General features: G+C 39.3%; 1 protein-coding gene across 13 annotated transcripts in view; it reads left to right on the top strand.

Moving 5' to 3' along the window:
• The window catches only part of kif1b (kinesin family member 1B), a 106,927-nt gene that overhangs the window by 44,995 nt on the left and 40,788 nt on the right, over positions 1–21,144 (top strand). For 3 of the 13 annotated variants that reach the window (XM_061976612.1, XM_061976736.1, XM_061976664.2), the window contains exons 3-23: positions 3,782–3,858; positions 4,482–4,661; positions 4,807–4,875; positions 7,640–7,818; positions 8,457–8,568; positions 9,623–9,700; positions 9,783–9,848; positions 9,996–10,013; positions 10,321–10,396; positions 12,358–12,436; positions 12,537–12,679; positions 13,217–13,258; positions 14,049–14,120; positions 14,932–15,143; positions 15,881–15,960; positions 16,175–16,250; positions 18,698–18,777; positions 19,296–19,402; positions 20,334–20,417; positions 20,534–20,714; positions 20,787–20,859. In XM_061976612.1, coding sequence (XP_061832596.1) covers positions 3,782–3,858; positions 4,482–4,661; positions 4,807–4,875; positions 7,640–7,818; positions 8,457–8,568; positions 9,623–9,700; positions 9,783–9,848; positions 9,996–10,013; positions 10,321–10,396; positions 12,358–12,436; positions 12,537–12,679; positions 13,217–13,258; positions 14,049–14,120; positions 14,932–15,143; positions 15,881–15,960; positions 16,175–16,250; positions 18,698–18,777; positions 19,296–19,402; positions 20,334–20,417; positions 20,534–20,714; positions 20,787–20,859 — 2,084 coding nt within the window. The remainder of the gene's footprint in view (positions 1–3,781; positions 3,859–4,481; positions 4,662–4,806; positions 4,876–7,639; positions 7,819–8,456; positions 8,569–9,622; positions 9,701–9,782; positions 9,849–9,995; positions 10,014–10,320; positions 10,397–12,357; positions 12,437–12,536; positions 12,680–13,216; positions 13,259–14,048; positions 14,121–14,931; positions 15,144–15,880; positions 15,961–16,174; positions 16,251–18,697; positions 18,778–19,295; positions 19,403–20,333; positions 20,418–20,533; positions 20,715–20,786; positions 20,860–21,144) is intronic. The other 10 variants (XM_061976631.1, XM_061976682.1, XM_061976701.1 and 7 more) reach the window with 8 other exon arrangements.

The following is a 21,144-nucleotide window of genomic DNA, read 5'->3' as shown; positions in this document are numbered from 1 at the left end:
CTCCTGAGTATAAGGAGCGACCACACCAAACTATGAAAAAAACTGCGACTTACAGTCCGAAAATTACGGTACTTGAAAATGCCAGAGGAATTCTCTCCCGCAGATTAGATTTTTCCTTTAGTAATAAAGATGACGTGCAGGAAACCCACAACAATGCGTGTCCTTGGCCATATTTAGAGAAATATATTTGTTTAGAGATAACAAAGTTTTCAGCTGTTTACTCTGTTAACCAATATAGTTACTGCTCTCTTCATCTAAGACGTTCAACACTCATTTAGTAGTATACACTAAGGTGAGTTGAGTTCATTAAAAGTTTTACTGCACATAACCTTTACCAACTGCGTTCCCAAACAACACACAAGTCATTGGTTTTATTTGGTCAAGATATAGATAGATTCTGGATTTTTTTTTACTGTAGGTAGAGAAAATTAATAACAATATAGGGGTGGGCCAAAGAAAAGGCAAACTAAATAAATACATAGAGTGGGGTGCGTTGACCCCTAGAGGTAGTTGTAGGGTGTGTCCAGCTAAATGACAGATAGTTACGGTAATAGTAATGGACCCTTATTGGTCCATTTGTACATTAGATTAGCTTACTACATTTTCCAAGTAGCTTGCCCATCACTGTGCGTAATGTATACATGATTATCCTCTTACACATTGTCATTTCAACATCAGTGGGAAATTGCTGAAGGGAAAGAAAACAGTGCAATGTGTCGCATCCTCTCCTTGTGAGCCAAGTTGAGGTTGCTATGGCAACCAAAAACTGGTTCTATACCTGTTGCCATGGTTCAGAAAGACGTGTGATGACGCTGTTCACTACTTAGCACACACGTCTGCCAATTTAGGTCCTGGATGGTTTCTCTACTAGGAATATTAACTATAAATGGAAAACGTCTTAATAAACATTCTGGCACCCGGCTGACACTCTTTCTTGTGGGTAGTTCTCACCATTTTTACAGCCTCTTTTGAGCTTATAGTTTGACTTGATTGAATCGCTCCCCCAAGGGACTGAGAGGACCACATGGGTGAGGCAGATTTGTGAGCGCAGGGGAGCGTGGCTTTGACGTCATATCGCGAGCATGATTCACCCTCAGTTGATGAGCAATCTCCTGCTATCTGCTTCTGTGTATCTGCACTGAAGTACGTTGACCATCGGCATCATTCTATGGCTCTAATCAAAGCCCAAAACTGAACCATGGATCCTGAATCGAGTGCTCACATTATGTGTGATTATCAGTCAGACTAGTTGGTTCCCACATCGTGACCATCCCACATAATTCTTGTCACCTTTCTGTTTTTTTAGTGCATCGCTTAAGCTGCCCCCCTTGTGATTCGCCAGTGCACTTTTCTTTTTCCAGGAAAGAGTAGTGTTGGGACACTGGTAACCAAAACAACCCCTATGTTTCTCTATACCCTGGGTCTAATTTCCCTTTGGAGGCAGGGCAGAGGTGAACACAGGCTTTATTTAGCCACCTGTCCCGCTGTATCCTCTTTCAGTACTTGATATGGAAGCTCTTGCTTTGCTATTGCGCCTTAACCTGTTGGTAGATGCCGGGGATTTGATGACGCTGCACCAAACAATTGTTTCATAAATCGATTCATCTATTGATTTTTTTAATGATTGAGTGATTAATCTGTAGAATACATTTCCCTTTGTATTTAAATGTTTTTTTAATGGAGTGGTCAAACACATTTTATAAATTAATTTCCTTAAACCACACCAACAATTTTCATGTGTCTAGAAACTTTAAATGCATGTTGATCAGTCGGAGATAAAAAAAGTACCTTGTCTTACATAGCTGTTTAACTTCCTCCACCATCCAGGAGAGTGCCGTGTACAACAACTGCTGTAAAAAGTAATTTCTAATTTGTACAGTTTACAGAGCACTTTGTTGTTCTGGTTTTTGTATGACTATTTTTTTTGGGAAGTGAATTAGTAGTGGGCCATACTACAAATCTGACTCTAGACTCTTATTAATCTATTTGTTAATTTCCAGCTTATATCTGATTATTTTCTGCTGCAATTCTCTACCACTGTTAAAGTGAACTTCTGTTGTTTTAAACTCGCTTAGAAATTAGCATGTTTTCTTGTGGCCTGCTGCTCTTTCTTGGTGTCACATTTTTAGCCATGTTCTACAGTCCCCCAGTGATAATATTTGAAAAAGATTAAGTAAATTTTTCACCATGGAGGGGATGGTAACTTAAAGGGGTGGATTCTCACTGTGTAGGGACATGTAGTAGATACAAAGTTAGCTGCTGATCAGAGGCTGATTGATTGGCGTACCACTAGTGGCGTCTTTTTCTTCCTGCGCGGCCAACAGTCTTCAACTCCACGATGTAAGGCACATAAATGAACGATATTTACGTCATCAATGACATCGACTAAATCCACAAATCGTCCCTGCTCTACAATTAATTATTTTTAGATGTTCGCTGAATGTTTTAAACTCCTATTTTGAAACTAGTGTGAGTTGTGCAAAGCCAAGGTCTTAATGGACAGAGCTTAACTTGCAATAGATACCATTATATTCTCCTTCATTAGACTACAAACCTGTAGAGAATCAACAGAACCTCTGCTGTAGTGCACCCCATTTTGCCTAAGTTGCTTCAAACATGATTTCCGCAAAATTGTCAGAATTCTCAAAACTCAAAAACTAATTAATACACGAGTTGCTCTTTTTAGCCATTTTGGGGTGTTGTGTCTTTAACTTAAAGTGTAGCAGCTTCAACGTCTCACATATTTAGCGTTAGAGCAGTGTTGTAGTTTCTAAGGACACACTGTGCATTTCTGTCAGCATGTGACCGACGGAGGGCGATACACAATCCGTGTCTCCACATCTTCTGCATTATTGATAAGTGCGCTGAATCCTCTGAGCACAGCCGGGGACATCTTGATGTGAAAGCCTCCTGAAGCGCCATTAAGTCAAGGCACTAGAAGAGATTTTAATTTGCCTGTTAGCAAAGCTCAGAAGTTGCATTAAACTGTGTAACAGCATACCAAAAAGGCTCTAAAGTACGGTAGTGTTTATTGGGGTTAGGTTATTTTTGAGGTATTGGTTTATTCATTCGGTCGTACTATTAATTTTACATGCCAATACTCTTCTTGGTAGGCTATAGTTACTGTTTGCATTGTTGCTAGTTGCTTGTTCACATCTAATTGACAATAGGATAAAAAACAGTGGGCCGGGATATTAATATCATCATTCTCAATGCCATTTATTTTCTTCTCGTATCGTATACTGTATGTGTGTGGAAAGATTTAAGAGCATTCCCGCAGCTAGCTGAAAGCATGGTTGGGAGGGATGAAATGCCAGACATGCTTGCAGATTCTTGTTCATTAGGAAATGTCTGTGTGGCCAAAGGGAATACTCCAGTCATGCATAAGTGAATAGTCATAAGGTCTATGGCAGATACAACAGGTGTATTCCCCAACACAATTTAGTAGGGCAAGGCTCCATTTTGTTTGCATGCTTGGGAACAACTAAAAGCAACATATTTTGGTAACAATTGATGCAGTTCCGAGAAAAATACCTACTGTTTCACGCTGTGTTCAGTGCCAAATTATAGTACTGACTGCAAGGAAGACTGAGAAAGGGCCATCAGTGGCTGTCAAGGTTGAAGAACATCAAGTTATTAGTTATTTGGGCCAATACTTGACTTCAGGAATTACATGAATACTAATGTTTTGTACTTTTAAACTGCTAATTTAACGTAACTGTAATCTAATTGATGTGTCATGGTTGTAAGTGTCTTATTTCTTTTTTTCCTTCATTCACAGCTATTCTCAATCCCAAAGCCCCAAAGGAACCAGCAAAGACCTTCAGTTTTGATTATTCCTACTGGTCCCACACAACGGTGAGTTCAGTCTTTTTCATGCATGTTTAGTACGATGACTAATGAGGGAAAAAAAGCGTATTTTGGCTTTCTTGGGTGTGATGTTTTATGTATTGTGTTATACTCAATGGTTAACTGGACATCTTTATGTGCTCGACGCCTCAATCATTGGTATGTTTTCATCTACAAAACCATTCTAGTATCACTCCATCTTATCTGTCTTGTCTTTTAACAAAGAAACAAGGAAGTCACAATCTTCGTTCAATGGATGTTCTGCAATTTGTCGTCCCCAAAGTAAGAACTGAACTGGGCAAGAAAGCATTTAGGTTTTCAGCACCGAAGGCTTGGAATAACCTACAACCGAACATTAAACTTCAAACCTTAGTTACGTTGAATGAGTTTAAAGCTTCTGTGAAAGGACTGCAGTCTACCTTGTCTGTATGCACATGTGTCATGTGAGCAAGTTTTAATGTTGTAAATGTGATGTTTTATGTATTTGTTTACTGTTTTTAATGTAACCTTGCTGCTGCCCTCTTGGCCAGGTCTCCCTTGGAAAAGAGATCTTTGATCTCAATGGGATTTTACCTGGTTAAATAAAGGCTAATAAATAAATAAATAAATTGTACTCTTTGTTCCCTTTTCAGCCGGAAGACCCCTGCTTTGCCGCACAGAACCAAGTGTACAATGACATTGGCAAGGAAATGCTGCAGCACGCCTTTGAAGGTTACAATGTGTGCATCTTTGCGTATGGCCAGACTGGAGCTGGTAAATCCTACACCATGATGGGAAAGCAGGAGGAGGGACAGGAAGGAATCATTCCCATGGTTTGTCATTCCTTTTTTTGTTGTTTCAATATACTATGATTAAATTAGGGTTTTCTGTAATTATCACTCGACCACATGCCATTTGTGGACCACATGCTATTTGAACAAACATGTTTTCCTCACATCTATCTTATCTTCACCACAGCTTTGTGAAGATCTCTTTGAGAAAATCAATGAAGACAACAACAAAGAGAAGCTCTCCTACTCTGTTGAGGTGACTTCCAAGTTACTTTCTATCATCCTCTTGCTTTCCTGTTGTCGTCTTTTGTATAAAATTTAGTAAGCCTCAGTTGTACAGTGTATTTGACAATATGTAGTTTTGTGTTATACCAGTCTGATTACTGAGATTTGATGTTCCATATCTTAGGAAGAGTGGCCCAAAAGGCATATACTTGGCTTTAGATAAGACATGGGGCCTGATTCACTAACATCCAAATACCATGCACTAAACAGAGTGTGCAATCTATTAAATAGCGTGTATTATTTGTGGGTGTGTTGCGTGCGATTTATTAACATTGAAAAGACCGCCTTATATTTAAATGAGGATTTTGCGCAAACTATACAGGGCATCATCACAGAGACGCTTTCATTTACTGCACCTTCATTTTTGCTCCTACCTGCTGCATGTTTTCAAACATGCAGCAGAGTCTCGTCTTTCCTTCGTCTGTCTTTGCAGCGTGAGCACTGATCTTGCAGCCTTGTGTAGAACTGTCAGTTTGCACGTCCTTCACACTCGTGCTAAATAAAACGCTAACAATTGCTCGCAAAACGGTGAGAAGGATTGATAAATCACATTGCGCATGTTGTATAATATATTTGCATCTTCTTCTCCCAGCGTTGTGGGCGTTTTGATGATCAGCATATATTATAGAGAGACAGAAAAATGGATTGCACACATTATTCTGCTCACTTAACAGACGCAATCCACTTTGCACACATTTAGTAGATCAGCTTTGCGTGTGCTATCGGGTGTGTATGTGTTTTAGTACACGCAGACCTTTGGTAAATCAGGCCCATGATATGTGAAGAGCTCCTGCTGCGTTGGTGTTTATGAGAGATGAAAAAGTCAATTAAATAATAAGCTTGGTGTTGCAAACAACAAAGTGAGCACCAAAACAATGATTGACAATGATTTGTCTTGTGATTAGTACAAAACCCAAAACCAGTGAAGTTGACACTTTGTGTAAATTGTAAATTAAAACACAACACAATGATTTGCAAATCTTTTTCAACTTATATTCAATTGAATACACTGCAAAGAAAATATATTTATTGTTCAAACTGAGAAACTTGTTTTTTTTGCAATTAATCATTAACTTAGAATTTAATGGTAGCAACACATTGCAAAAATGTTGACACAGGGGCATTTTTACCACTGTGTTACATGGCCCTTCCTTTTAACAACACTCAGTAAACGTTCGGGAACTGAGGAGACCAATTTTTGAAGATTTTCATGTGGAATTCTTTCCCATTGTCGCTTGATGTACAGCTTAAGTTGTTCAACAGTCCGGGGTCTCCGTTGTCATATTTTACGCTTCATAATGCGCCACACATTTTTATTGGTAGACAGGTCTGGACTACAGGCAGGCCAGTCTAGTACCCGCACTCTTTTACTACAAAGCCACGCTGTTGTAACACGTGCAGAATGTGGCTTGGCATTGCCTTGCTGAAATAAGCAGGGGCGCCCATGAAAAAATGCTGCTTGGATGGCAACATATGTCGCTCCAAAACCTGTATGTACCTTTCAGGATTAATGGTGCCTTCACAGATTTGTAAGTTACCCATGCCTTGGGCAGTAATACACCCCCATACCATCACAAATGCTGGCTTTTGAACTTTGCACCTACAACAATCTGGATGGACTTTCCTCTTTGGTCCAGAGGACACGACGTCCACAGTTTCCAAAAACAATTTGAAATGTGGACTCGTCAGACCACAGAACACTTTTCCACTTTGCATCAGTCCATTTTATATGAGCTCGGGCCCAGCGAAGCCGTCTGCATTTCTGGGTCTTGTTGATAAATGGCTCTAGCTTTGATTGGTCAAGATTTAACTTGCACCTACAGATGTAGCGACAAACTGTAGTTACTGACAGTGGTTTTCTGAAGTGTTCCTGAGCCCATGTGGTGATATCCTTTACACACCGATGCCGCTTTTTGATGCAGTACAGCCTGAGGGATCGAATGTCATGGGCGTTCAATGTTGGTTTTCCGCCTTGCCGCTTACGTGCAGTGATTTCTCCAGATTCTCTGAACCTTTTGATGACATTACGGACTGTAGATGGTGAAATCCCTAAATTCCTTGCAATAGGTCGTTGAGAAATGTTGTTCTTAAACTGTTCGACAATTTGCTCACACATTTGTTCACAAAGTGGTGACCCTCGCCCCATCCTTGTTTGTGAATGACTGAGCATTTCATGGAAGCTGCTTTTATCATGGCACCCACCTGTTCCCAATTAGCCTGTTCACCTGTGGGATGTTCCAAATAAGTGTTTGATGAGCATTCCTCAACTTTCTCAGTCTTTTTTGCCACTTGTGCCAGCTTTTTTAAAACATGTTGCAGGCATCAAATTCCAAATGAGCTAATATTTGCAAAAAATAAAGTTTACCAGTTCGAACGTTAAGTATCTTGTCTTTGCAGTGTATTCAATTGAATATAGGTTGAAAAGGATTTGCAAACCATAGTATTCTGTTTGTATTTACGATTTACACAACGTGCCATCTTCACTGGTTTTCGGTTTTGTAGTTTGGTCTTACAGCCAGGTGGTCGATGGTTTGAATCTTCATTTGGGCACTTTTGACACACTCAGATTTAATCCATTAACTCTCTTAACTAAGGTCTCAAAATTTGCTGACATTTGACGAATACACCATTTTCGTGTGGCATATTTCCACTAAAATTGTGGACTTAATTGATATTGGACTAAACGATGGTCAACATATTTACAAATTGTCTGAGCATATATCTTTGGCCAATAGGTTAGTTACATGGAGATCTACTGTGAGCGGGTGCGTGATCTCCTCAACCCCAAGAACAAAGGGAATCTACGGGTGAGAGAACATCCTCTTTTAGGCCCCTATGTGGAGGACCTCTCGAAACTGGCCGTGACCTCCTACACTGACATCGCTGACCTCATGGATGCGGGCAATAAGGCAAGGTAAGTTACTCTGTGGGAGACAAAGCAGGGTGTGCTTACAGTTGGTTCCAGCACTGTTAAAGGGTTCAAAATATGTAAGTTTTTTTTCAACATTTAAAAGGCACTAACTTGTGGTCTACATAACATGTAATGTTAGTTCTTTGGACAAAATCTTGCATATATTATGTTTTACAGATATGCGTATATTCAAGCCGCTTTTTGACTTGGATGTTGAGCACTTCTCTCATGTTTTCCTTGCATGACGTTTTATGTGCTTATTTGTGCGCATGCTTTTGTGTCATTGTGCACTTCCATGCAGGGAGGACTGAACCCTGCCTTAATCTTCCTGTGCTTACTCAGAGGGATAGTCACAGGAGGAGATGCGGGTTTTACACGCCATGTTCTAGAAATAAGCCCTCCTACTCGGCCTTGTGCGGTTTGTGTTTGATGTCTTTATAGTATAATCCACCTCCGCTATGCAGAATAATCTCTAATATTTAAGTGACTCTAATAGGTGTAAAACCCGGTGAGGATTACTCGTGTACTAGAAAATTGGGAGTGTTTGTGTGAGCTAGGTAAAGAACGGTAATTGAAATACATAACAAGTGAATGTGCAGAGAATATGTTATACTAAGTACATCTGTATGTTTTACCTACAGAACTGTGGCAGCCACCAACATGAATGAGACCAGCAGCAGGTCCCATGCAGTTTTCACTATTGTCTTTACTCAGAAGAAACACGACAGCGAGACAGACCTTTCCACTGAAAAGGTCAGAAAACGCTAAGATGTTTTTGAACAGTGTGTGTTTTGCCACAGAAAATACCGCCTTGCTCCATTTTAATATTTCTCAGTAAGATACAATTGTAAATGGCTTTAACTATACCATACCATACCAACTTTATTTATAAAGCCCTTTAAAAACAAGCACAGTTGAAAAACAAAGGGCTGTACACCACAAAGAAATGGAGGCAAAGGACAGACTAAAAAATAACATTTAAAACAGAAATAAAAATACACATTTAAAAAGCAAATATAAATTACCCTAAGAACAGTTTGTTAGATAAAAACAGTTTAAAAGTTAAAAACAGTTCAAAAAGTTAAAAGCTAAAAACAGTTCAAAGTTTCATGCTGGGTTAAAAGCCAGTGAATAAAAATGGGTTTTAAGAAGGGTCTTAAAAATAGCCAAAGAAGGGGCCTGTCTCACATGGAGAGGGAGATTGTTCCAGAGTTTGGGACCCGCAACAGAGAAAGCTCTGTCCCCTCTGAGCTTGCGCTTTGTTTTGGGTACCTAACTGGGGGTAATCACTACTCTCACTCACAATATAAATGTTTTTCCCCTATCCATCCATCCATACATTTTCTATCGCTTATCCAATAGAATATAATAGAGTGCTTTAATGTCATCAAAACATGAGAGCGTGACGAAAATATAGGTGGCTACTCTGTTAGGTACAGTTGAAATACAATATCAACAGTAAATAACAGCAATTTATCCATCCATCCGTCCATTTTCTACCACTTGTCCCTCTCAGGATCGTGTGTGCTGCACTCAGGGAAAAGGCAGGGTACACCCTGAACAAGTTGCCACCTCATCACGTTTTAATAAATTCATAAATACCTCTATGAACAGCAATGCAAAAGTGAAACACAGTGTAAGCTTTTGGGACAGATTCAATATCCTAATGGCCCACGGGTATGTTTAAATGTTTTTAACTAGTTGACCTTGGCAAACTATGGCGTGGTGTTCAGCCGTTCCCACCCTCATTTAAAACTTTTTTTAATATGTTTATTTATTTGTTATAAAAATGTTTGTCCTTTTACAGGTCAGTAAAATTAGTCTAGTGGACTTGGCAGGGAGCGAACGAGCAGATTCCACCGGCGCTACAGGTACCAGGCTAAAGGTAGGAGTCCGTTATGGCATACACTAAACAATGGTTTATTGTCTAACATGTAGACACTTGTATAACGTGTATTTGGTTACAGGAAGGCGCAAACATCAACAAATCCCTAACCACTTTAGGAAAGGTCATCTCTGCCCTGGCTGAAGTGGTGAGTGCTTTTATGGCTCATTTCATTTTTATTTTTTTTTCCTTTCTCTTACCTTCCTTCTTAAGGAATTAATGTTTGTTACCTGGCATGCTGTAATGTTTGTCTTTGTCTTTTCTCCTGTCCATGTAATACTACCTGCTTACACAGGATAACAGTACCAGCAAGGTAAACCCTTTGGCAGCTCAACCTTTCACCTTTGATTCCTCCCATGGGACATAATAGACTGCCTTTTGCCAAATGTTGTTAATGTTTAACCCCTTCTAGTCATCATGCTCTGTAAAATGCCTTGCTCTATTGCAAACAGTCTTCTAATTAGGCCTTTGCCCATTTCATGTGGACCAATTTTACGTCGTAATGTATTGTACAATCTTACCTGCCATCACTAACTTAGATTCATATAAAACGTGTCATCGCAGCACACACTGTTAAAATCCTCCTCAACCTGAATAATGTATTTGCATTCATATTTCAGAGCAAGAAGAAGAAGAAGACTGATTTCATCCCATACAGAGACTCTGTCTTGACATGGCTGCTAAGGGAGAACCTTGGTATGAGCATGAATACTTTGCAATGAAATGTCAGAATATCCTGTAACATAAAAGATGGTAGAATGGTAATACCTCAACTACCTCAGTGGTACCTCAACTTACGAGTACAATTTGTTCCACGAACAAGCTTGTAACTCAGAACACTCGTATCTAAAAACAGCCCCGCCCATTGGAATGAATTAAAATAAATTTAATCTGTGCTTAGCCCTCTCAAAACACCAACATTTTAACATGTAATATATCTTTTTAAAAAGAAAAATTTACTTTTACAGATAAAATACTGTTTGAAAAGCAATACAACAGAATGTAGTACAAACAACCTCCATAGTTTTAGGTAATATTTTAATAATATTGTAGAGCATTTGCCTAGGGGAGCAGACTAATGCAATGTTACCTTCGGGCTGATACTCCGTCCAGTGTTGCAGAGTCCAAGTATTATTCTCTTATTAACGACTTGTTTTCATAGTCCTGTTGTGTGTTTCTTTCGTCACATCTGGAAACCCTATCTCTGATGTCTTTTGAGCGAGTGACCAGGAAAGTCTCTTTCGGAAAGACATTCACAGCAAGCGTTGTGTATGTTTGTGTACTAAATGCTCGACCATCCAGTTTGTTGAGTTAGTACTAGACTGAACATACGGAAATACACATGTACGGCTTTTCAATATTTTTATGGATAGATAAATGTTAGTTGTTTGGGCATGTGTTGCAGCATACCGGCGTGGTGTTGACCTGTGGAATTAACTTGAAGAGTAAATAAACAGTATCACTACATTTTCCTAACTCTACAAGATTGTATAAATTAAGTGTACTTAGATAATATGCCAATGAAGAGGGATCACAAAAAAACTGGTACCTCATAAAATACTGTTGTTGTAATGATGATGATGATGATGATGATGACGATGACTTATTTAAGTATCACTCTGACTCAGGTATCTCTGTAATGTATTACCCTAACTTTGACAAATTTGTGTGTTAGGCTCTGCTGCACACACACACTAGCCTCTGCAGGATTCATGCGCATACACACGCACTGGAAGTGTTTGAACATGAGCATGGATGTACACTAAACAATCAGTTACCGGTAATCTGAATTTAAAATTGATTTCTGTAAAAACTTGTGGTATTCATTGTTAAAGTTAAAGTTAAAGTACCAATGATTGTCACACACACACTAGGTGTGGCGAAATTATTCTCTGCATTTGACCCATCACCCTTGATCACCCCCTGGGAGGTGAAGGGAGCAGTGAGCAGCAGCGGTGGCTGCGCCCAGGAATAATTTTTTGTGATTTAACCCCCAATTCCAACCTTTGATGCTGAGTGCCAAGCAGGGAGGTAATGGGTCTCATTTTTATAGTCGTTGGTATGACTATATGCAAGCATTCAACAGCTACAATGAAATGAGACTACCGGTATATAAAAAAAGGGTTAGGATAGGATAAGTAGTGAAGTGAATTATATTTATATAGCGCTTTTCTCTAGTGACTCAAAGCGCTTTACATAGTGAAAACCCAATATCTAAGTTACATTTAAACCAGTGTGGGTGGCACTGGGAGCAGGTGGGTAAAGTGTCTTGCCCAAGGACACAACGGCAGTGACTAGGATGGCGGAAGCGGGGATCGAACCTGCAACCCTCAGGTTGATGGCACGGCCACTCTACCAACCGAGCTATACCGCCCCTTAAGTAGTTTGACTTCTGCTTACCCTTTTTGAGCTCGAGGTGCTTCAGCTATGTAACTGGGTGCACACAACATTCTTGTTGCTTATGCTCAGTATAAATATGTATGTATTGCTTTTTTAAATTTTTGAGCTCAAATAAATGAACTGAACTGATGCCCGGGTATCTGGCTGCAGCTTGTCATGATGTGAACTGATACTATGGTGGGGCTGATTTGCTAATAGTTGGACATATTTATAACGGTTTCTTTGGGAGCTAATGCTTTTTTAAACTTCACACATAGGTGGAAACTCCAGAACCGCAATGGTAGCTGCGCTTAGTCCTGCTGATATCAATTATGATGAAACTCTTAGCACACTGCGGTAAGGATTCCACATTCTCCTGGATAAGGCAAAAACATGGATACCGGTACATAATTCCATAATTCCATTGTATTCATTTTTTATTTGTGTTTACTTGTAGGTATGCTGATCGCGCAAAGAACATTAAATGCAATGCTGTCATCAATGAAGATCCAAACAATAAACTGGTGCGGGACCTTAAGGATGAAGTGGCTCGACTGAAGGAGCTGCTGCGTGCACAAGGACTGGGAGACATCTTGGATAGTGAGTTTTACTTCACCGCAACATTCCACTTTTACAACCACACAGCATTTAGACTCTGTCTTCAACATCTCCTGTCTTCTGCCTTCTTATTAAACATCTATATTTCCAAAGCAATGGAGTACAGCATTTAGTTTAGATCTTTTTAAGGCTAAAAAAGACCATTTAAAAAGTTGTACAACTCCTATTTACAAAACTTTTTTTTTTTCCTTAAAAAAACAAAAACTGATTAATAACATAGTTTTTACCTTTCATTGAGTGATTGTGTCACAAGCTGTGTCTTATTTTCAAGACACAATTTTAAGCAATGTTTAACTTTTCTGAGTTTTTGAATGAATGTCTAGATTTAGATGAGATGTACAATACGGGCCTAACTTGCTCATTCCTGACTCATCAACAAGACCCTTGTCACATTTTTTTCTTTATCACTGTCTTCATTTTCATTCTGTTCAGAGTAAAACATGTCTTAAAACCTCTAAAACCTACCAATCTACTGGTTTTGAACTCTGAAACCTCTCATCTTTTCCTGCTTCCCTTCAGTTGATCCTGTGGGGAATGATTGCCCAGGAAGTGAAATCAAATGTTTGTATATGTCTGGTTGTCATGCACTGTTTGCTCTATAGTAGTTAGGATAACATTGCTCTATATTTAAAACAGGGCTGGGCGATATTCTAAAGTTAGCGAGTTCCGGGGTGTCCAAAATTTCTAATTTAAAGATTTTTTTATTTTTTTAACCTTGCTATAAGTACCGGTAGTAGTCATGTGCAGGCCAAAATCTGCTAAGATGGTACCGTAAATATATGGTAATGATTTTAATTGGCCACTGGGCCACATTATGGACACCTCTGTTGTAGTTATTAGTGTTACGTGGTGTCTTTTTTTCAAAGTCATCATGGAAGAGAACAATTAAATCTATAAAATATGTTAAAAACAGCATGATTAAAAATGTCATCGTGCACAACTATGGAGCTGTTTCCTGTGTCAGTGTTTTTTTCAGAATAATTTTGATCCTTCATTTCATGTAGACAGAAAAAGCAATAATATTTGGTGCGGTTTAGCCATATCGCCCGGCCTTATTTAAAAATGCTCACAGCTTTGCATGTAAATGCAAAAATATGCTAAAGCTGTTTATAAATGCAAGGCTTCCTTTGTTTGGCAATAGTTAGCATGCCATCTGGTTAGCATGAATTATGCTTGTGTTTATAAAGGCTGCTAATTGCAGAGTCACAAGTGATCACTGACAGTGTCATTTTTTTGAAAGGCTAGTTTTATTGTCTCTCTATATCCCTTTCATGCCATGTCATCCTTTAACCCATTGATGCAGCTGTCTTTCTTTGTACTTACTTATTTTATTACTAACCATCCACTGCAGGTGACAGTTCTCAAAGCATTACAATGCCACTGCTCAGTTGTCAAACAGAGGTTCAGAGCTACAGACCAAAAGGTGCAATATATAGAAATGATAGATTCCACTAACCTGGAGTGAGTAGTTGACTTGATAGTGTGCCTTGTGCTCTTTTGTGCTCTAACTTCTTGTAAAACCCTTCCTTTGCACTACCAAACACTAACCACAAAACAACTGTTTCCAGACCAAGTTGTATAGCTAAATTTGGCTCGTGATCTTGATGCAAACATTTATACTTCACCTCATTTGTTACATAAACTTAGTTGTGTTTTTTCTTATATGTTTGATTGACATGTCTGAATATGTTGCTGTGCCTTTGGCGTGATGCTATTAATAAGGAATGAGTGATACCTTGAGAGTGTGTGAGTGTGTGTGTGTGTGCGTTGAACTGTGGCAGCATGTGCCATTAAGTGTAATTTGTCTGGCCTCTGGACCATCTTTGCAGTCTCCATCTCCCACCCACGCATACACCAATATAGTAATCGCAGTTTTCACTCAGTGTGTTGAAAAGAAACAATACGGAGGTGCCCAAAGGTCAGGAAAAATATTTAATGTTAATTTCCAGAACGTGCTTTTCACTAAATGCTGCAATGCGATCAGCCGGATAAAAAAACATATCTGGTGAAAACTGCTTCTGTCTGTAGCTGACACAATTATGTATGTTTGTCTTAATGCCTTGGTACAATGTGTGTCTTACATTTGGTCTTCCTTCCCTTTGTCCTTTCTCTTCTTCCTCTCTCCTGATTTTTCTATTACATTCCCTTCATTTAATCTGTTTTCATCACCTCAACCCATCCCGTCCTGGCCCACTTTCCTCTCTGTTTTTCCTTCCCTCTTGCTGTTGGCTCAGACCTCAAAGACATTCACAACAATAAGAATAGATACTTGATAGCCTCAGAGAACCAACGCCCTGGCCATTTCTCCACAGCCCCTATCGGTTCCTTGACAGCTTCACCGTCCTCTGGCTCACTGTGCAACCAGGGGGCTCTGCAGTCGGTCACCAGCATCCAAGAGCGTATCATGTCCACTCCCGGTGGAGAGGAAGCTATTGAAAGACTCAAGGTAAAGTTGGATTGTGGTGTCCAAGCATAGACTCTGAGGCCCCCTAAGAATGAATAAGTGTGATGTATTTTATTATACTTAAACCCTCTTTCCCTCTTCTTAACTGGCCAATCACTTTCCGTATAATACGTATAAATCCCAGGATGCAGTGGTGTGTTTTTGCATAGCTGTGCTTGTTGGCAGTATAGTCAGTAGCTCTTTTTAATCAAAGTATTCCTTTTATGGCCTTTTATGACTTACGTTTTTCTCTCTTTATGATTGCTTAAATTTAATCCTAAATCAAATTAAGGATATTTCTTAAATCCCATTATGTTAATATCAAATCCTAAATAGCCTTTTGCCAGTCCGATTTTGCTCAGTTGACTTTATATCATGCCAGCAGTATAATCTCAATCTAGAGCAGTGCACAAGATTGCAACCGCTAAGTATTTGCAGTTGCCATGGTGACCGAGGTGCCCACTCTTGTCTGTCATCAAATGACGTCAAGCTCTATTGCAGATATGAAGGAAAGGGCACAAAAACAACTCCCAACTTATTTCCTCTCAGTTAAAAGAAAGGCACATTATATTCAAAGGTGGAGCACATATGTATAGTTTGTTACCATTGCAATAAAAAAAAAAAAATTTGGCATGATATCCAAGCATAGACATTGAATGTTAAGCTGTTCATCAACAATACGAGAAGAATAGATGTTTTTTTTTTCCAGACAATTTCACGTTTTGACTTTTGTGTTTTAGGAGTCTGAAAAGATAATTGCTGAGCTCAATGAAACCTGGGAAGAGAAGCTGCGAAAGACTGAAGCAATACGCATGGAGAGGTCACTATCAGGACAGTCTTATTATAGCTGTATTCAATCATTGTTGTACTAACTGACACGCACACACCATAAGCTTTGCTTTTTATCCCAGAATACACGGTCACACATACTTTTCTCTAACATGTAGGCTAATACTCAAAATAGTGTGTATTTATTTTGACAATATACAACATTTATTGAATATTAGTTTAAAGAACATCCTGTTCCCTATTAGGGAGGCCTTGCTTGCAGAAATGGGTGTGGCAATACGTGAAGATGGAGGCACTTTGGGTGTCTTCTCTCCTAAAAAGGTAGGCCAGCCATTATCAGACACATGCACACAACTGTGGAACAAGTGAGACATGTTTCCAGATTGTTTTTTGTTGTTGTTTTTGATTCACTCCTCTCTTGTCTTCACTTCTTCTATCTGGTTTCATGTGGTAATGTGTTCCTACAAAAACCCTCCATGCACTGTCTTTGATTTCGTCACTTTTCATCTCGTCTCTTATCATTTTGGCTTTCTCTTCCCTTCTGATAACGTGCCTCCTTCATGTACTCAGCTCAGCCATGAAAGTCCATTTGATGAGCAGTTTGATTGTTGTCCCACCAAGAAGGTTTGTTTAGTCGAGTTGGCAGATGATGTATAATTCCTGAGTAGTTCCCAGAGAAAGAGAGTAGTTTTAAAGATAATTCTATCTTTTTCCATGTGGAACACCTGGAGTAGCTCTACAGCTCTAGTTTTCTATGTAAAATTAAACAAAACAACCCTTTTTTTAGGTAATTAGATGATGATGTGATATGTTCATATTCTACTGCATGGTACCGACCTGGGTCTAAATGGCTGTACTCGCTATTGATGCATTCATTGGAAAAACAGGTACTATTTCTAGCACCTATTTATTAAGCCTGGGTTCCAAATATGCTGAGCCAGTACCACGTGACTGAACCACTGCCCTGGATGCTGCAGTGTTATACGCTATATTCTCCACTTGTCTGCAGCATTATGTTTTTTTGCTTCCCTCATTTACCTTTTGGATAAACTTCCTTTCCGATACGTGGCCAGCAGTCTCATGCTGAAAAGTAAATAAAGGAGACCCTCCTTTTAATCTCTTGTGGTTATTGGTTAATGTACTGTATCTCATTTCGACTGATACTGATGGAGAAACTCAGCAGAGACATGCCAGTACTATGCAGTGGAAAAACTCATTAATGTTCCCTCGATTATTGCTGGAGTTACGTTCTAGACCCCCCATGTATAGTTGAATTTCTACAAAGTAGGTTCTCTTATTTTATGATTTGTATGAATGTTTTATGCAATTTAGGTCGTTATAATCCCTATTTTCTGGACACTCAAAGCGCTTGGAAGTGAAAACAGAGAAGCCATCATTCATTCACTTTGGTGGTGGTACGCTACATCTGTAGCCAGAGCTGCCCTGAGGTAGTCTGACGGAAACATGGGTGCCAATTTGCGCCTAGGGCCCCTTTGACCACCACCAAACATTAATTCACATTCTGCATTCTTTTAGCATAGAAATGAGGAAGTTCTCCTTTTCTCGAACGGCACGAAGCTTCCTCTGGGGCTTGGATTCCGTGCCACAAGCCGTTTAGACGACATCGTAGGGCTTCGAATAGATTTAAAATGTTGCCAGAAAAACTATTAAACACACAAGCAGAACAAAGCGAGCTACAGAGCTGAAGCAAAGAGGAGGTTAATGTGGCTGAGCGAATCAACTGCCAGGACAGAGAACACAATGCTCCATAATTGGTCTGCCATCAGCCAATAGCGTGCCATGTACAATGTCATGTGGGTGAAGGTTTCATTGCTGCATGTGATAGACGGCTGGTAATGTCAATAATACATGTATATAAAAACACCAACACATATTTACCATTTTTTAATCTGCGATGCACTGAAACTCTAGTAAGTGAAGTGCAAAGTGGCGAGGAAACACTTTTGTGCCATCATCCTGACTCTACTCATAATTGCTGGTCAGAGTTGCAAACACAAACTGTTAAGTGCCAGTTTTTGGGCGGGAATTTTTTTTTACGTTGTAGTTCCACCCTCCACTGCTGTTAATCATGTTTTGTTGTTTTCCCATTTGTGTTCACATCCATCTGTATTCCATTCTTTTTTCCCCTTTCACGCACTGCTGCTCCATTGGTTAGCAATTCACTGAGAAGCCTTGCGATCTCTATACAGACTTTAATGGGGTCTTCTCCCCAAAGAAGGTTGGTTGTTTCAAGACTGTAATGTGTTGTGGTAGCTCTAACTAATCATAGACAGTAGGCGGTCTCAGCACTTGTGTGGATGTGACCATTTAATAGTAATTTACAGGTGAAACTCAAAAGATTTGAATATCTTTCAAAGGTGCGTTTATTCCAGCAAATAGATTTACAAGGTGAAACTAATATATGACAAAGGCTCATAACGTGCACCTCAAGATATATTAAGCCTTATTTTGATGTACTTTTGATGATTATGGTTTACAGCTTATGGAAACCTCAAATCGAAAATCTCTGAAAAGTTGGTGTTCAAAAACTGTAAGCCATGATCATCAAAATTATAATAACGAAAGGCTTGACATATTTCACTTTGCATGTAATAAGTGTATATCATATATTAATTTCACATTTTAAAGTTCAATTGCTGACATAAATGGACGTTTGCATGATATTCTGATTTTTTTTTTTACTCTTACCTGTACATTGCTATAAACCTTTGCCAATCATGACTGCTCTGTGGTTACCATTTCTGTAGACTCCTCACCTGGTGAACTTGAATGAGGATCCTCTCATGTCAGAGTGTCTGCTCTACTACATCAAAGATGGAGTTACAAGGTAAACCAAACTTCATTTAATGCTTTGAAGATAACTAGAAAAAGTTTGGAATATTATTTAGATATAAAAAAAAGTGAAACTGTACACTTGAACAGTCATCATATATTCCGCCTCAAATTTTAGCCTGGGTATTGTTTTTGCCATTTTTGTATTTCCCCTTTTTAACTAACCAAGTTACAACATATAATTTGCCATCTCTGATGCTGCTAAATAGATTTAGCATCCTCTCCTGTCTTTGAGTAGTGTTGACGCACAAAAAAACTGCCATATACCGGCTACAAAAATGCTTCATTAAGACTAAGGGAAAATCTAAAAATACTGTCCTTTACTTCTTCATCCTTTTAACCTCCCGAAAGATCATCCCAGTCCCATCCCATCCCACTACCAATCAATGGCGGGCTATAGAAACACGGATAAATCACCCATTGGATTTAAGAGCCCATTTAATGTCAAATGCTGACTTTTTGCAGAAATGTGAAGTGTTCACCCTCTAAAACTGGCCTTTTTAATCATTTCAGGGTGGGACAGGCTGACACCGAAAGACGACAGGATATAGTTTTAAGTGGCGCTCACATCAGGGAGGAGCACTGCATTTTCCACAGCGAGAGAAATGCCAATGGGGATGGTGAGGCACCATGTTGTGAAGTGTACTGCTTTCACAATTTGTTAAGGTTTATTGACTTATATTGGAATTGCTGTAGTCACATTTTTGTCAATGAAAATATTTGCAGATTGAGTGTCTAATTATTGTGAAAAATAAAACGATGTGACCGGATATCCGGTTACACAAGTGAGTGATTCGCCTGCGTCGGTAGCTGCGACTTCAATCGATAAGAATCAGCTGTGAGTACTTAGATTAATCGCGCATAGAAACATAGATCAGGGTATCGCGCGAAACAAAAAAATAAGTTGATGGGTTTTGTGATCTTGTCTTTAAAATAACGTGAGAGTCCTCATCCGAGTAGTTTTCATCAGTTCATGCTCACAAACTTAGATTGCACAGGTGTAGTCTGAGGGCTTGATATCAAGGTTCTAACTATTCATCTTCTAACAGGAGTAGCCTATGCACAGGAAGGAATGCTTTTGTTCTTTTGAGCTGTAAAAATAATGTTCTTCAACAAATGTTAACCATAGGATTGGATTGTTCACACACCGTATCAAATCTTATCGAATCGTTCTGTTTTTAAAATAATTATTTTAATTGTATCGTAACCCGTGCATCTAGGTGAGGGGTCCCCAAACTATGGCCCATGGGCTGGATTGAGCCTACCGGCATTCCACAATCTGGCCCATTGGACGTTCCAAGTAAAAAAAAATATAAACCCTTTTCTTTTTTTCTTTTTTAAAAAAAAATCTGTCCTGTCCAGCCGCTCAGGCATATGATATTGTTGATGTAGACGCCTATATCTGCTGCACCGATTTACGTTACAAAAATAAGTGAGGGATACCTCTCTTGTTGCCTTATTTGTATTTGACCTAGATGTTTACTGAATCGTCTCTCACAAAGAAATGTAAACCCTACTAATTGTGTATTGTTTGGTGTGTTTTTGCTGAAGTTATAGTCATGCTTGTGCCCTGTGAGAGATCAGAGACTTACGTCAACGGCAAGCGTGTTGAAGATGCGATCCAACTGCGCTCAGGTGCATTCATTTTGAATGAAACATTTTTCTCAGTTGTAATACTCCTATTAGCCTCTCCTTTTTGTAAAACAAATGCAGTCTTTTCACACCTACTTCATCCACATGCACTATTTCAGGAAACCGTATCATTATGGGAAAGAACCACGTGTTTCGCTTCAACCACCCCGAGCAAGCCAGGGCGGAGAGGGAGAAAACACCAACGGCTGAGACCCCTGTGGAACCAGTGGACTGGACCTTTGCTCAGAGAGAGCTTTTGGAGAAACAGGGAATTGACATGAAGCAAGAAATGGAAAAAAGGTAAACCGTTTGCTTTCAGTTGATGTGTGGCATGACATAATGTATTTCTCAAATTGTACAATCTCTGGCCAGGCTCACTGAGATGGAAATCCTATACAAAAAGGAGAAAGAGGAAGCAGACCAACTTCTGGAGCAGCAGAGATTGGTGAGTTCAAAGTGGCTGGTGTTTTTACAAACTGATTTTTAGTCTTTTTTTGTAGAAAGGGAAACGGTTAAGTGGGTTTTAGCAACACATTCGATCATTTGTGTGACTAAGGTAGCTTTGTGAGTGATAAAGCAATATTACTGTACGTGAGACTGTTGTAGTCAGCGGCCCATTTGAATTGCTTAGTACTAATTCTCACTTTGAGCTTTGGCACTTTTGAGATGTGTGTGTTTGCACCAGTGCATGTCTGTTTTTTTTGCATGGAAAACTTCTTGTTTGAAGCAG

This window comes from Nerophis lumbriciformis, linkage group LG01 (assembly GCF_033978685.3).
Source record: "Nerophis lumbriciformis linkage group LG01, RoL_Nlum_v2.1, whole genome shotgun sequence".
NCBI lineage: Eukaryota > Metazoa > Chordata > Actinopteri > Syngnathiformes > Syngnathidae > Nerophis > Nerophis lumbriciformis.
The sequence above is the reverse complement of the archived record's forward strand: the minus strand, read 5'-3'. Positions and strand labels throughout refer to the sequence as shown.